This window comes from Salmo salar, chromosome 11 (genome assembly GCF_965601325.2).
Source record: "Salmo salar chromosome 11, fSalSal1, whole genome shotgun sequence".
Taxonomy (NCBI): domain Eukaryota; kingdom Metazoa; phylum Chordata; class Actinopteri; order Salmoniformes; family Salmonidae; genus Salmo; species Salmo salar.
The window spans coordinates 17,065,586-17,082,419 of NC_138301.1; the positions used below are offsets into that span (position 1 = coordinate 17,065,586).

At 49.5% G+C, this 16,834-nt stretch overlaps 1 protein-coding gene across 1 annotated transcript in view; it reads left to right on the top strand.

Annotated features, from left to right (window-relative positions):
- Positions 1 to 16,834, top strand: part of LOC106562150 (protein ENTREP2) — a 188,550-nt gene that overhangs the window by 76,301 nt on the left and 95,415 nt on the right. Inside the window, exon 2 of the mRNA XM_014126809.3 lies at positions 2,386 to 2,442. Within this exon, the coding sequence (XP_013982284.2) occupies positions 2,386 to 2,442 (57 nt within the window). The remainder of the gene's footprint in view (positions 1 to 2,385; positions 2,443 to 16,834) is intronic.

Below are 16,834 nucleotides of genomic sequence, written 5' to 3' on the forward strand. Positions count from 1 at the left end.
GCATCTACCCTTGGTGGCGGCTCCAGTTCGGGGCATAGCCCCCACTCCGCCCGCTGATCCCTCCACTTTTGTATTGCCGGACTGTGGATCGTCGGAGGCGCTGGACTGCAGACCGCCGCTGGAGACTCCGGGCTGCAGACCGTCGCTGGAGACTCCGGGCTGCGGACCATCGCTGAAGACTCTGGACTGCGGACCGTCGCTGAAGACTCCGGACTGCGGACCGTCTCAGGAGGCTCCGTGCCATGGATCATCACTACAGGTTCTGCGCCATGGATCATCACTGGAGGCTTCTTGCCATGGATCATCACTGGAGGCTCCGGGCCATGGATCATCACTGGAGGCTTCGTGCCATGGATTATCACTGGAGGCTCCGGGCCATGGATTATCACTGGAGGCTTCGTGCCATGGATCATCCCTACAGGCTCCAGGCCATGGATCATCACTGGAGGCTTCGTGCCATGGATCATCCCTACAGGCTCCGGGCCATGGATCATCACTGGAGGCTTCGTGCCATGGATTATCACTGGAGGCTCCGGACCATGGATTATCACTGGAGACTTCGTGCCATGGATCATCACTACAGGCTCCGGGCCATGGCTCATCACTGGAGGCTTCGTGCCATGGATCATCACTACAGGCGCCGGGCCATGGCTCATCACTGGAGGCTTCGTGCCATGGATCATCACTGGAGGCTTCGGACCATAGATATTCATTGGAGGCTTCGGACCATAGATCATCACTGGAGGCTTCTTTCGCGGAGCAGGAACCGGTCTCATCGGACTGGGGAGACGCACAGGAGACTGGGTGCGCAGAGCAGGCACAGGGTATACTGGGCTGTGGAGGCGCACTGGAGGTCTGGAGCTTAGGGCTGGCACAACCCGTCCTGGCTGTATGCTTCCTTTAGTCTGGCAAGGGCGGGTCGCTGGCACAGGACGAAATGGGCTGTGCATGCGCACTGGCGACACAGTACGTAGAACTGGCACAGGATATACTGGGCCATGAAGGCGCACTGGAGGTCTGGAGCTTATGGCTGGCACAACCCGTCCTGGCTGGATACTTGCTTTACCCCGGCAAGTGCGGGGTGCGAGCACAGGACGAACTGGGCTGTGCAGGCACACTGGCGACACAGTGCGTAGCGCCGGCGCAGGATATCCTGGACCGAGAAGGCGCACTGGAGACCAGGAGCGCTGAGCTGGCACAATCCTTTCTGGCTGGATGCCAACTCTAGCACGGCAACTGCGAGGCGCAGTCACAGAGCACACCGGGCTGTGAATGCGCACCAGAGAAACGGTGCGCATCACCGCATAACATGGTGACTGACTGTTCACATGCTCCCCACTGTAAGCACGGGGAGTTGGCTCTGGTCTCCACCCTGACTTCGCCAATCTCCCCGTGTGCCCCCCCCCCCAAATGTTTTTGGAGCTGCCTCTCGGGCTTCCGTTGTTGCCGTGGTAGTTCCTCATAGCATCGCCGTTCTGCTTGCGCCGTCTCCACCTGCTTCCATGGCAGGGACTTGTCCCCTGCCATTACCTCCTCCCAGGTCCAGGTCGTCCTCCACTCTCTCTTCTCCCTAGCCCAGGATCCCTGCTCCTCCTGGGCACGCTGCTTGGTCCGTTTTTGGTGGGTAGTTCTGTAACGACCGTCAAAAGGAGTAGACCAAGGTGCAGCGTGTTGAGTGTTCATAATGAATATTTATTTTAACTCAGAACACTAAAGCAAAAATAACAAACAAACGGCCAACAGTTCTGTCAGGTCACAGATAACAAAACAGAAAACAACTACCCACAAACACAGGTGGGAAAAGGCTGCCTAAGTATGATTCCTAATCAGAGACAACGATAGACAGCTGCCTCTGATTAGGAACCATACTCGGCCAAAACAAAGAAATACAATACATAGAATGCCCACCCCGTATCACACCCTGACCTAACTAAACAGAGAAAAACGGCTCTCTTAGGTCAGGGCGTGACAGCCTCTAGGTCTGATGTCTTTCCAGCTGAACTCAGGGATTGAGAGAGAGGCTAGCGTGTAAGAGAGGGGGGATGGAGAGGGGGCGAGAGAGAAGCTGAGTGGGTGGGTTAATGGTGGGTGAAGGAGGGTGAAGGAGAGAGAATGTAGAGAAACAGAATGCTGGAGGCTAATAGAACACCAGATATAAAGTTTCAAAAATGTACTGTGATACAGTGATGTGTCAACTCACACCAAGGAGATATGATCACAATCCATGATCACACCACAGTGAACCTAAACGGAAAAACTTAGCACCCATGTCTGTCTTTCCCCTTTCTCTCACATGCAGGGACTGTTCATGACCATGTTGGTTATCCTAACTGTTGTACTGTGTTTTCTTCCCTTCCACTGACCTATAGTGTTGTTCTCTTTCAGGTGCTGTTGTCTGGACTGATAGGAGTGGTGTCATGGAAGAGGCCTCTCTCTCTGGTGGTGAGTGATGGTCTAACTCTAACTTCCTGATCTGACCTAACCATCTCAGAGGGGATATTTGCCCCTCTCCAAGCCCTCTCCAGGGCAACTGGTTTTCAGTGGTGTAAAGTACTTAAGTAAAAATACTTTAAAGTACTACTTAAGTTGTTTTTTCGGGTATCTGTACTTTACTTTATATTTTAGCAATTACATTTACTTTTGATACTTGAGTATATTTAAAACCAAATACGTTTTTACTTTTACTCAAGTAGGATTTTACTGGGTGACTTTCACTTTAGTCATTTTCTATTAGGTAATCTTTACTTTACCTCAAGTATGACAATTGGGTACTTTTTCCACCACTGCTGGTTTTGGCATCCAGGGTAACAGCATGCGAGGGTGTTGTCTGTGTGACCCTCTACTGTGAGAAAGCCTGGATTTGTGCTAGCTGGGATAAAATACTGTTAAAATAGATCACAACTCCAATGCCTTTGAGAAAGGATACTCTCAGCTCAACCACTGACCTGGAAATGGTCAGACTACACTGAACTAGGAACTGTTTGTAAGGGGTGTGTGACTGGCTGCAGGGAAGTCAGGCGCAGGAGAGCAGAACTTGGTAAAAACCGGAGCAGTTTAACTTCTATGGGCTAGGTGGGACGCTAGGTTGGACGCTAATTCAAAAACAACAAAATTTCATAATTCAACTTTCTCAAACATACAACTATTTTACACCATTTTAAAGATAAACTTCTCGTTAATCTAACCACGTTGTCCGATTTCAAAAAGGCTTTACAGCGAAAGCAAAACATTAGATTATGTTAGGAGAGTACATAGACAAAAATAGTCACACAGCCATTTTCCAAGCAAGGACATGTGTCAATAAAACCCAAAACACAGCTAAATGAAGCACTAACCTTTGACGATCTTCATCAGATGACACTCCTAGGACATTATGATTACACAATACATGTATGTTTTGTTCGATAAAGTTCATATTTATATCCAAAAACAGCATTTTACATTGGCGCGTGATGTTCAGAAAATGTATTCCCACCAAAACGTCCGGTGAATGTGCACATCAATTTACAAAAATACTCATCATAAACGTTGACAAAATATATAACAATTATTTTAAGAATTATAGATAGACTACCCCTGGATGCAACTGCTGTGTCAGATTTTAAAATAGCTTTACGGAGAAATCACATTTTTCAATATTCTGAGTACATAGCTCAGCCATCACGGCGAGCTATTCAGACACCCGCCAAGTTCGGGGCAACCTAAACTCAGAATTAGTATTAGAAATATTCTCTTACCTTTGCTGATCTTCGTCAGAATGCACTCCCAGGACTGCTACTTCCACAAGAAATGTTGTTTTTGTTCGAAATAATCCATATTTATGTACAAATACCTCCATTTTGTTCGTGCGTACAGATCACTTATCCAAAGGCATAACGCGCGAGCTTGGAACGAGAGACGAAACGTCAAAATGTTCCATTACCGTACTTAGAAGCATGTCAAACGCTGTTTAAAATCAATCTTTATGGTATTTTTAACGTAAAATTGCGACAATAGCATATTCATTCAAGAAGAAAAAGAAGGAACGGCGTGCTCGTGTGACCGCGCATATCCAATCCCTTTGTTGCCAGGCAGACCACTCAGTAACTGAACTCCTATTATTTGCCCAGTGATAGGAAAATGCTCAAACCACTTTCTGAAGGCTTTAGACAGCCAATGGAAGACTTAGGAAGTGCAACGTCCCCCACAGACACTGTAGCTTCGATACAGAATCAAAAGAAGAACTACAATTCTCAGACTTTCCACTTCCTGCTTGGAATTTTCTCAGTTTTTTGCCTGCCATATGAGTTCTGTTATACTCACAGACACCATTCAAACAGTTTTCGAAACTTCAGAGTGTTTTCTATCCAAATCTACTAATAATATGCATATTCTAGTTTCTGGACCAGAGTAGTAACCTATTTAAATTGGGTACGTTTTTCATCCGGCCGTGAAAATACTGCCCCCTAGCCCAGACAGGTTAATATGAAAAAAAAACAACGGCACCCAGAACAACAAAACATGGGTACAAAATAACCCGTCGTGAACCAGTCAAAGTGCACAAACACTTTACAACAAACAATTTCACACACAGACATGGGGGGAACAGAGGGTTATATACACGACAAGTAATGAGGGAATGTAAACCAGGTGTGTGGGAAAACAAGACAAAACAAATGGAAAATGAAAGGTGGATTGGCGATGGCTAGAAGACCGGCGACGTCGACCGCCGAACGCCACCCGAACAAGGAGAGGAACCGACTTCGGCGGAAGTCGTGACAGTACCCTCCCCCCCTTGACATGCGGCTCCAGCAGCGCGTCGACACTGGCCTCGGGGATGACCCGGAGGGTGAGGTGCAGGGCGATCCGATGGAGACGGTGGAACTCCCGCAGCATTGAAGGGTCCAACACGTCCTCCACCGGAATCCAGCATCTCTCCTCCGGACCACTCCCCTCCCACTCCACGAGGTACTGAAGGCCCCTCGCCCGACGCCTCGAATCCAGTATGGAGCAAACGGCGTACGCCGGGGCCCCCTCGATGTCCAGAGGGGGCAGAGGAACCTCCCGCCCCTCAGACTCCTGGAGCGGACCAGCCACCACTGGCCTGAGGAGAGACACATGGAACGAGGGGTTAACAGGGTAATCAGGGGGAGCTGTAACCTGTAACACACCTCGTTCAGTCCTCTCTGGACTTTAAACGGCCCCACAAACCGCGGACCCAGCTTTCGGCAAGGCAGGCGTAGGGGCAAGTTTCGGGTCGAGAGCCAGACCCGGTCCCCCGGTGCGAACACCGGGGCCTCACTGCGGTGACGGTCTGCGCTGGCTTTCTGGCGCAGCACGGCGCGCTGAAGGTGAACATGGGCGGCGTCCCATGTCTCCTCTGCGCGCCGGAACCAGTCGTCCACCGCAGGAGTCTCGGTCTGACTCTGATGCCAAGGAGCCAGAACCGGCTGATACCCCAGTACGCACTGGAAGGGGGAGAGGTTAGTGCAGGAGTGGCGGAGCGAGTTCTGAGTTCTCCCCCGGCCGGTCCTGGCAATATGACCTCAGAAACCTACCCACATCCTGGTTAACTCTCTCCACCTGCCCGTTACTCTCGGGGTGAAAACCCAAGGTAAGGCTGATCGAGACCCACAGACGTTCCATGAATGCCCTCCAGACCCTCGAAGTGAACTGGGGACCCCGATCAGACACTATATCCTCAGGCACCCCGTAGTGCCGGAAGACGTCTGTAGGGCCGTAGGGAAACTGGGCAGAGGGAGGAGACGGCAGGACTTCGAAAAAAGGTCCACAACGACCAGGATCGTGGTGTTACCCTGTGAGGGAGGAAGATCGGTAAGGAAATCGACCGACAGGTGCGACCAAGGCTGTTGTGGAACGGGTAAAGGGTGTAGCTTACCTCTGGGCAGGTGCCTAGGAGCCTTACACTGGGCGCACACCGAGCAGGAGGAAACATAAACCCTCACGTCCTTAGGCAAAGTGGGCCGCTTGACATGCCCTGACCATAGAGAGCCTTTTTATTCTCTATTTTGGTTAGGTCGGGTGTGACTAGGGGGGTGTTTCTATCTAGTCGTTCTGTTTCTATGTTGGCCTGGTATGGTTCCCAATCAGAGGCAGCTGTTTATCGTTGTCTCTGATTGGGGATCATATTTAGGCAGCCATTTCCCCACTATGTTTTGTGAGATCTTGTTTGTGTATAGTTGCCTTGAGCACTGCAAAGCTTCACGTTCGTTTTGTTCTTTATAGTTTTTTTTGTGCCGATTCACGTAATAAAGATGATGAACCCAAACCACGCTGCAGTTTGGTTCGATTCTTACAACAACGAACGTGACACCACGAGTCCTTCCCACTCAGACAGCACACCGTCCGACCGATGCCTGGATGACCAGAGGAGGGTGACGTGTGGGCCCAATAGCTCAGCTGGTCACGGACAGCAGACGGAATGTACAGACACCCAGCGGGACACTGGAGAGGAGCGGGCTCTGCACGTAACGCCTGCTCAATGTCCGCGTCCAGCTCCCACACTACCGGCGCCACCAGGCAGGAGGCCGGGAGTATGGGGGTGTGATCCATGGTCCGCTCCTATGTGTCATACAGCCGGGACAGTGCGTCTGCCTTCACGTTCTGGGAACCTGGTCTGTAAGAAAGGGTGAAAACAAAACGGGTAAAAAACATGGCCCACCTTGCCTGGCGAGGGTTCAGTCTCCTTGCTGCCCGGATGTACTCCAGATTGCGGTGGTCAGTCCAGCTGAGAAAAGGGTGTTTAGCCCCCTCAAGCCAATGTTTCCACGCCTTCAAAGCCTTGACGACAGCCAACAGCTCCCGGTCCCCCACGTCATAGTTTCGCTCCGCCGGGCTGAGCTTCCTCGAGAAGAAGGCACAGGGGCGGAGCGTTGGTGGCGTACCCGAGCGCTGAGAGAGCACGGCTCCTATCCCAGCCTAGGACGCGTCCAACTCCACAATGAACGCCAAAGAGGGATCCGGATGGGCCAGCACGGGAGCCGAGGTAAACAGAGCCCTCAGGTGACCAAAAGCCCTGTCCGCCTCAGCCGACCACTGCAAACGTACCGGCCCCCCTTCAGCAGTGAGGTAATGGGAGCCGCTACCTGACCAAAACCCCGGATAAACCTCCGGTAGTAATTGGCAAACCCTAGAAACCGCTGCACCTCCTTTACCGTGGTTGGAGTCGGCCAATTACGCACGGCTGAAATGCGGTCACTCTCCATCTCCACCCCTGAGGTGGAAATGCGGTACCCTAGGAAGGAGACAGACTGCTGGAAGAACAGGCATTTCTCAGCCTTGACGTACAGGTCATGCTCCAACAGTCGACCAAGCACCCTGCGCACCAGGGACACATGCTCGGCGCGTGCAGCGGAGTATATCAGATTGTCATCAATATTCACCACTACACCCTGCCCGTGCAGGTCTCTGAAAATCTCGTCTACAAAGGCTTGGAAGACTGATGGAGCATTCATCAACCCGTACAGCATGACGAGGTACTCATAATGCCCTGAGGTAGTACTGAACGCCGTCTTCCACTTGTCTCCCTCCCGGATACGCACCAGGTTGTAAGCGCTCCTGAGATCTAGTTTGGCGAAGAAGCGCACCCTGTGCATTGACTCAATCACTGTGGCTATGAGAGGTAGCGGGTAACTGTACCTCACAGTGATCTGGTTTAGGCCTCGATAGTCAATACACGGGCGCAGACCTCCCTCCTTCTTCTTCACAAAAAAGAAACTCGAGGAGGCGGGTGAAGTAGAGGACCCGAATGAACCCCTGACGCAGGGATTCGGAGACACATGTTTCCATAGCCGCCGTCTCCGCCTGTGACAGGGGATACACGTGACTCCTGGGAAGTGCGGCGTCTACCAGGAGATTTATCGCACAATCCCCCCGACGATGAGGTGGAAATTGAGTCGCCCTCTTTTTGGAGAAGGCGAGAGCCAAGTCGGGAATTTTCGGGGGGAATGCGCACGGTGGAGACCTGGTCTGGACTTTCCACCGTAGTAGCACCAACGAAAACCCCTAAACACCTCCCCGAGCACTCTCGCGACCAACCCATGAAAGCCCTCCGTTGCCATGAAACAGTGGGGTCATGACAAGCTAACCAGGCTAGGCCTAGCACCACGGGAAATGCAGGAGAGTCAATGAGGAAGAGACTGATTCTCTACTTGTGACCCCCCTGCGTCACCATGCCCAGAGGAGCGGTGGCCTCCCTAATCAACCCTGACCCCAATGGTCGACTGTCTAAGGCGTGAACTGGGAAGGGCATAGCCACTGGAACAATGGGGATCCCTAAACTATGGGCGAATGATCTGTCTATAAAATTCCCAGCCGCGCCTGAATTGACGAGCGCCTTATGCTGGGAATGTGGGGAAAACTCAGGAAAAGTAACATAAAAAAACATGTGTGCAACAGAGGGCTCTGGGTGAGAATGGTGCCGGCTCACCTGGGGTGACGCCAGAGTGCCCTGCCTGCTGCCTCAACCCCCAGAGGAACCAACCCGGCACCGACCGGCAGTGTGACCTCTGCGGCCACAGATGGTGCTCGAGACAGAACCTCCTCCGGTCTCCCTGAGCACAGCACCTCCCAGCTCCATGGGTATCGGAGCGGTGGTGCTAGGGGATGGAACCGACAGACCCCGCTCTGGACGTCCGCGGGTAGCCAGCAGGTTATCCAGCCGAATGGACAGGTCCACCAGCTGGTCGAAGGTGAGGGTGGTGTCCCTGCAGGTCAACTCCCGACGGATGTCCTCGCGCAAACTGCAGCGATAGTGGTCGATCAGGGCCCTGTCGTTCCATCCCGAGCCGGCAGCCAGGGTCCGAAAGTACATCGCGACCTCCTGAGCGCTCCTCATCCCCTGCCTCAGATGGAAGAGACGTTCACCCGCCGCTCTACCCTCGGGCGGGTGGTCGAAGACTGCCCAGAAGCGGCGGGTGAAATCCTAGAAATGGTCCAGTGCCGCGTCTCCTTCTCCCCACACAGCATTGGTCCACTCCAGGGCTTTCCCCGAGAGGCACGAGACGAGGGCGGACACCTTCTCACGGCCCGAAGGAAACGGGTGGACGGTTGCCAGGTAGAGATCCAGCTGCAACAGGAAACCCTGGCAGCGTGTAGCCGTCCCATCGTACTCCCGGGGAAGGGCGAGACGAATCCCACTGGGACCGGTTGCAGGGGGGGTGAGTAGTGGAGACCCCGGTTGTGCTGGTGGAGGCGCTGGAAGAACTCCCCTTTCTCCCAGCGGTCCATGGTTTGGACGACGCGGTCCATGGCGGCGCCGAGACGGTGGAGCATCGCCGCGTGCTCCCGGACGCGCTCCTCAACCCCTATACCAGGGGCACCTGCTCCTGCTGACTCCATATTCGGGTATGAAATTCTGTAAGGAGTACGTGACTGGCTGCAGGGAAGTCAGGCGCAGGAGAGCAGAACTGGGTAAAAACCGGAGCAGTTTAATATTTTAAAAAAAACAACGGCACCCAGAACAACAAAATATGGGTACAAAATAACCCATTGCAAACCAGTCAAAGTGCACAAACACTTTACAACAAACAATTTCACACACAGACATGGGGGGAACAGAGTGTTATATACACGACAAGTAATGAGGGAATGTGAACCAGGTGTGTGGGAAAACAAGACAAAACAATTGGAAAATGAAAGGTGGATTGGCGATGGCTTTAAGACCGGCAACATCGACCGCCGAACGCCGCCCGAACAAGGATGGAACCGACTTCGTCGGAAGTCGTGACACTGTTTGACGTTTCTATCGCTTTTAGTTCTGTAATAGGGACAATCATTCCACTGTGTCATCAGTACAGTCACCCACAGTGTCAGGAATCAAAATGGGCTGGAATGCTTCAGCAGCACAGAAATGACAGGTATGTATGTCCAGCAGGCATCTTTACAGTTTTTCTTCCTCCTAAGTAGTTGTTTTTCTTCGTTTGTAATGCCGGAGGTTTGTATCATAAACACTACACTGTCTTCAGAAACAGCTGTCGTAGGGCCTTATAGCAATGATCAAAGGGCCAGTGTCACTCCTACTCAGTCCTCACTATCATCACCATTCTCCTCAGGACATCAGAGAGCAGAGAACCTCTCCCTCTCACTGTCATGCTCCTCATGTGTATAATTCTCTAATTTGACATTTTTGCCATGTTAGACACAATCATCATACAATGTTTTCTCAGAGTTGCTCAGCTGTGTAATGGATTTCTCTTTCCAGAAGGCTTATGACAGAAATCACTATCAGAGTCTCTGAGATGAGCCGGAGAGGGGGATCTAATAGCCTGTCATGTTAGACTACAGTCAAACCTGTGTTCAGAGCCTCTCCTCATTGTGGATTTACAGTAGCTCCTAGTCTGGTGGGCAGCCTGTGAATGGGATGTAAAATGTATGCATTGAGTCTGCAATGTGCTGCCAAGCATTGGTTTCATACATAATAGCAGCATGGCTTGAGAAAGCTTCCTGCATTTCTGATGTGTCTCTTTCCTTGGTCTGAGTGTGGACGTGTAGGGATCCAGCCAGTCAGTGGGCTGTATGTTGGTGGTAGTGGTGCCTGCAGTGTGCTGTAATTAGTCTTAGTGATGTGGTGACTGCAGTGTGCTGTAATTAGTGTTAGTGGTGTGTGGTGTCTGCAGTGTGCTGTAATTAGTGTTAGTGGTGTGTCGTGACTGCAGTGTGCTGTAATTAGTGTTAGTGGTGTGTGGTGTCTGCCGTGTGCTGTAATTAGTGTTTGTAATGTGTTGACTGCAGTGTGCTGTAATTAGTGTTAGTGGTGTTTTGTGTCTGCAGTGTGCTGTAATTAGTGTTAGTGGTGTGGTGCCTGCAGTGTGCTGTAATTAGTGTTAGTGGTGTGTGGTGTCTGCAGTGTGCTGTAATTAGTGTTAGTGGTGTGGTGTAAGCAGTGTGCTGTAATTAGTGTTAGTGGTGTGTGGTGTCTGCAGTGTGCTGTAGTTAGTGTTAGTGGTGTGGTGTCTGCAGTGTGCTGTAATTAGTGTTAGTGGTGTCTGCAGTGTGCTGTAATTAGTGTTAGTGGTGTGGTGTCTGCAGTGTGCTGTAATTAGTGTTAGTGGTGTGTGGTGCCTGCAGTGTGCTGTAATTAGTGTTAGTGGTGTGTGGGGTCTGCAGTGTGCTGTAATTAGTGTTAGTGGTGTGGTGTCTGCAGTGGGATGTAATTAGTGTTAGTGGTGTGGTGTCTGCAGTGTGCTGTAATTAGTGTTAGGGGTGTGTGGTGTCTGCAGTGTGCTGTAGTTAGTGTTAGTGGTGTGGTGTCTGCAGTGTGCTGTAGTTGGTGTTAGTGGTTTGTGGTGTCTGCAGTGTGCTGTAATTAGTGTTAGTGGTGTAGTGTCTGCAGTGTGCTGTTGTTAGTGTTAGTGGTTTGTGGTGTCTGCAGTGTGCTGTAATTAGTGTTAGATGTGTGGTGTCTGCAGTGTGCTGTAATTAGTGTTAGTGGTGTAGTGTCTGCAGTGTGCTGTAATTAGTGTTAGTAGTGTTTGGTGTCTGCAGTGTGCTGTAATTAGTGTTAGTGGTGTGTGGTGTCTGCAGTGTGCTGTAATTAGTGTTAGTGGTGTGTCGTGACTGCAGTGTACTGTAATTTCTGTTAGTCGTGTGGTGTCTGCAGTGTGCTGTAATTAGTGTTAGTAGTGTGTGGTGTCTGCAGTGTGCTGTAATTAGTGTTAGTGGTGTGTGGTGCCTGCAGTATGCTGTAATTAGTGTTAGTGGTGTGGTGTCTGCAGTGTGCTGTAATTAGTGTTAATGATGTTGTGCCTGCAGTGTGCTGTAATTAGTGCTTGTGGTGTGTGGTGTCTGTAGTGTGCTGGAATTAGTGTTAGTGATGTGGTGTCTGCAGTGTGCTGTGATTAGTGTTAGTGGTGTGTGGTGTCTGCAGTGTGCTGTAATTCGTGTTAGTGGTGTGTGGTGTCTGCAGTGTGCTGTAATTAGTGTTAGTGGTTTGTTGTCTGCAGTGTGCTGTAATTAGTGTTAGTGGTGTGGTGTCTGCAGTGTGCTGTAATTAGTGTTAGTTGTGTGTGGTGTCTGCAGTGTGCTGTAATTAGTGTTAATGGTGTGGTGTCTGCAGTGTGCTGTAATTAGTGTTAGTAGTGTGTGGTGTCTGCAGTGTGCTGTAATTAGTGTTAGTGGTGTGGTGTCTGCAGTGTGATGTAATTAGTGTTGGTGGTGTGTAGTTTCTGCAGTGTGCTGTAATTGGCGTTAGTGGTGTGTGGTGTCTGCAGTGTGCTGTAATTAGTGTTAGTAGTGTTTGGTGTCTGCAGTGTGCTGTAATTAGTGTTAGTGGTGTGGTGTCTGCAGTGTGCTGTAATTAGTGTTAGTGGCTTGTGGTACCTGCAGTGTGCTGTAATTAGTGTTAGTGGTGTGGTGTCTGCAGTGTGCTGTGATTAGTCTTAGTGGTAATGGTGTCTGCAGTGTGCTGTAATTAGTGTTAGTGGTGTGCTGTCTGCAGTGTGCTGTAATTAGTGTTAGTGGTGTGGTGTCTGCAGTGTGCTGTAATTAGTGTTAGTGGCTTGTGGTACCTGCAGTGTGCTGTAATTAGTGTTAGTGGTGTGGTGTCTGCAGTGTGCTGTGATTAGTCTTAGTGGTAATGGTGTCTGCAGTGTGCTGTAATTAGTGTTAGTGGTGTGCTGTCTGCAGTGTGCTGTAATTACTCTTAGTGGTGTGTGGTGTCTGCAGTGTGCTGTAATTAGTGTTAGTGGTGTGGTGTCTGCAGTGTGCTGTAATTAGTGTTAGTGGTGGTTGGTGTCTGCAGTGTGCTGTAATTAGTGTTAGTGGTGTGGTGTCTGCAGTGTGCTGTAATTAGTGTTAGTGGTGTGTGGTGTCTGCAGTGTGCTGTAATTAGTGTTAGTGGTGTGTCGTGACTGCAGTGTGCTGTAATTAGTGTTAGTTGTGTGGTGTCTGCAGTGTGCTGTAATTAGTGTTAATGATGTTGTGCCTGCAGTGTGCTGTAATCAGTGCTTGTGGTGTGTGTTGTTGCAGTGTGCTGTAATTAGTGTTAGTGGTGTGTGGTGTCTGCAGTGTGCTGTAATTTGTGTTAGTCGTGTGGTGTCTGCAGTGTGCTGTAATTAGTGTTAGTTGTGTGGTGTCTGCAGTGTGCTGTAATTAGTGTTAATGATGTTGTGCCTGCAGTGTGCTGTAATCAGTGCTTGTGGTGTGTGTTGTTGCAGTGTGCTGTAATTAGTGTTAGTGGTGTGTGGTGTCTGCAGTGTGCTGTAATTAGTGTTAGTGGTGTGTGGTGTCTGCAGTGTGCTGTAATTAGTGTTAGTAATGTGTTGACTGCAGTGTGCTGTAATTAGTGTTAGTGGTGTGGTGACTGCAGTGTGCTGTAATTAGTGTTAGTGGTGTGTGGTGCCTGCAGTGTGCTGTAATTAGTGTTAGTGGTGTGTGGTGTCTGCAGTGTGCTGTAATTAGTGTTAGTGTTGTGGTGTAAGCAGTGTGCTGTAATTAGTGTTAGTGGTGTGTGGTGTCTGCAGTGTGCTGTAGTTAGTGTTAGTGGTGTGGTGTCTGCAGTGTGCTGTAATTAGTGTTAGTGGTGTCTGCAGTGTGCTGTAATTAGTGTTAGTGGTGTGGTGTCTGCAGTGTGCTGTAATTAGTGTTAGTAGTGTGTGGTGCCTGCAGTGTGCTGTAATTAGTGTTAGTGGTGTGTTGGGTCTGCAGTGTGCTGTAATTAGTGTTAGTTGTGTGGTGTCTGCAGTGTGATGTAATTAGTGTTATTGGTGTGGTGTCTGCAGTGTGCTGTAATTAGTGTTAGTGGTGTGTGGTGTCTGCAGTGTGCATAGTTAGTGTTAGTGGTGTGGTGTCTGCAGTGTGCTGTAATTAGTGTTAGTGGTGTGTGGGGTCTGCAGTGTGCTGTAATTAGTGTTAGTGGTGTGGTGTCTGCAGTGGGATGTAATTAGTGTTAGTGGTGTGGTGTCTGCAGTGTGCTGTAATTAGTGTTAGGGGTGTGTGGTGTCTGCAGTGTGCTGTAGTTGGTGTTAGTGGTTTGTGGTGTCTGCAGTGTGCTGTAATTAGTGTTAGTGGTGTAGTGTCTGCAGTGTGCTGTTGTTAGTGTTAGTGGTTTGTGGTGTCTGCAGTGTGCTGTAATTAGTGTTAGATGTGTGGTGTCTGCAGTGTGCTGTAATTAGTGTTAGTGGTGTAGCTGTCTGCAGTGTGCTGTAATTAGTGTTAGTAGTGTTTGGTGTCTGCAGTGTGCTGTAATTAGTGTTAGTGGTGTGTGGTGTCTGCAGTGTGCTGTAATTAGTGTTAGTGGTGTGTCGTGACTGCAGTGTACTGTAATTTCTGTTAGTCGTGTGGTGTCTGCAGTGTGCTGTAATTAGTGTTAGTAGTGTGTGGTGTCTGCAGTGTGCTGTAATTAGTGTTAGTGGTGTGTGGTGCCTGCAGTATGCTGTAATTAGTGTTAGTGGTGTGGTGTCTGCAGTGTGCTGTAATTAGTGTTAATGATGTTGTGCCTGCAGTGTGCTGTAATTAGTGCTTGTGGTGTGTGGTGCCTGCAGTGTGCTGGAATTAGTGTTAGTGATGTGGTGTCTGCAGTGTGCTGTAATTAGTGTTAGTGGTGTGTGGTGTCTGCAGTGTGCTGTAATTCGTGTTAGTGGTGTGTGGTGTCTGCAGTGTGCTGTAATTAGTGTTAGTGGTTTGTTGTCTGCAGTGTGCTGTAATTAGTGTTAGTGGTGTGGTGTCTGCAGTGTGCTGTAATTAGTGTTAGTTGTGTGTGGTGTCTGCAGTGTGCTGTAATTAGTGTTAATGGTGTGGTGTCTGCAGTGTGCTGTAATTAGTGTTAGTAGTGTGTGGTGTCTGCAGTGTGCTGTAATTAGTGTTAGTGGTGTGGTGTCTGCAGTGTGATGTAATTAGTGTTGGTGGTGTGTAGTTTCTGCAGTGTGCTGTAATTGGCGTTAGTGGTGTGTGGTGTCTGCAGTGTGCTGTAATTAGTTTTAGTGGTGTGGTTTCTGCAGTGTGCTGTAATTAGTGTTAGTGGTGTCTGCAGTGTGCTGTAATTAGTGTTAGTGGTGTGTGGTGTGTGCAGTGTGCTGTAATTAGTGTTAGTGGTGTGTGGTGCCTGCAGTGTGCTGTAATTAGTGTTAGTGGTGTGGTGTCTGCAGTGTGCTGTAATTAGTGTTAGTGGTGTGTGGTGTCTGCAGTGTGCTGTAGTTAGTGTTAGTGGTGTGGTGTCTGCAGTGTGCTGTAGTTAGTGTTAGTGGTTTGTGGTGTCTGCAGTGTGCTGTAATTAGTGTTAGTGGTGTGGTGTCTGCAGTGTGCTGTTGTTAGTGTTAGTGGTTTGTGGTGTCTGCAGTGTGCTGTAATTAGTGTTAGTAGTGTTTGGTGTCTGCAGTGTGCTGTAATTAGTGTTAGTGGTGTGGTGTCTGCAGTGTGCTGTAATTAGTGTTAGTGGCTTGTGGTACCTGCAGTGTGCTGTAATTAGTGTTAGTGGTGTGGTGTCTGCAGTGTGCTGTGATTAGTCTTAGTGGTAATGGTGTCTGCAGTGTGCTGTAATTAGTGTTAGTGGTGTGCTGTCTGCAGTGTGCTGTAATTACTGTTAGTGGTGTGTGGTGTCTGCAGTGTGCTGTAATTAGTGTTAGTGGTGTGGTGTCTGCAGTGTGCTGTAATTAGTGTTAGTGGTGTGTCGGTGTCTGCAGTGTGCTGTAGTTAGTGTTAGTGGTGTGGTGTCTGCAGTGTGCTGTAATTAGTGTTAGTGGTGTGTGGTGTCTGCAGTGTGCTGTAATTAGTGTTAGTGGTGTGTGGTGCTGCAGTGTGCTGTAATTAGTGTTAGTGCTGTAATTAGTGTTAGTGGTGTGGTGTCTGCAGTGTGCTGTAATTAGTGTTAGTGGTGTGTGGTGTCTGCAGTGTGCTGTAATTAGTGTTAGTGGTGTGTGGTGCCTGCAGTGTGCTGTAGATTAGTGTTAGTGGTGTGGTGTCTGCAGTGTGCTGTAATTAGTGTTAGTAGTGTGTGGTGTCTGCAGTGTGCTGTAATTAGTGTTAGTGGTGTGTGGTTTCTGCAGTGCGCTGTAATTAGTGTTAGTGGTGTGTAGTGTCTGCAGTCTGCTGTAATTAGTGTTAGTGGTGTGACGTGTCTGCAGTGTGCTGTAATTAGTGTTAGTGGTGTGTGGTGCCTGCAGTGTGCTGTAGTTAGTGTTAGTGGTGCGGTGTCTGCAGTGTGCTGTAATTAGTGTTAGTGGTGTCTGCAGTGTGCTGTAATTAGTGTTAGTGGTGTGGTGTCTGCAGTGTGCTGTAATTAGTGTTAGTGGTGTGTGGTGCCTGCACTGTGCTGTAAATAGTGTTAGTGGTGTGGTGTCTGCAGTGTGCTGTAATTAGTGTTAGTGGTGTGTGGTGTCTGCAGTGTGCTGTAGTTAGTGTTAGTGGTGTGGTGTCTGCAGTGTGCTGTAGTTAGTGTTAGTGGTGTGGTGTCTGCAGTGTGCTGTAGTTAGTGTTAGTGGTTTGTGGTGTCTGCAGTGTGCTGTAATTAGTGTTAGTGGTGTGGTGTCTGCAGTGTGCTGTTGTTAGTGTTAGTGGTTTGTGGTGTCTGCAGTGTGCTGTAATTAGTGTTAGTAGTGTTTGGTGTCTGCAGTGTGCTGTAATTAGTGTTAGTGGTGTGGTGTCTGCAGTGTGCTGTAATTAGTGTTAGTGGCTTGTGGTACCTGCAGTGTGCTGTAATTAGTGTTAGTGGTGTGGTGTCTGCAGTGTGCTGTAGTCTTAGTGGTGTGGTGTCTGCAGTGTGCTGTAATTAGTGTTAGTAGTGTGTGGTGTCTGCAGTGTGCTGTAATTAGTGTTAGGGGTGTGTGGTTTCTGCAGTGCGCTGTAATTAGTGTTAGTGGTGTGTAGTGTCTGCAGTGTGCTGTAATTAGTGTTAGTGGTG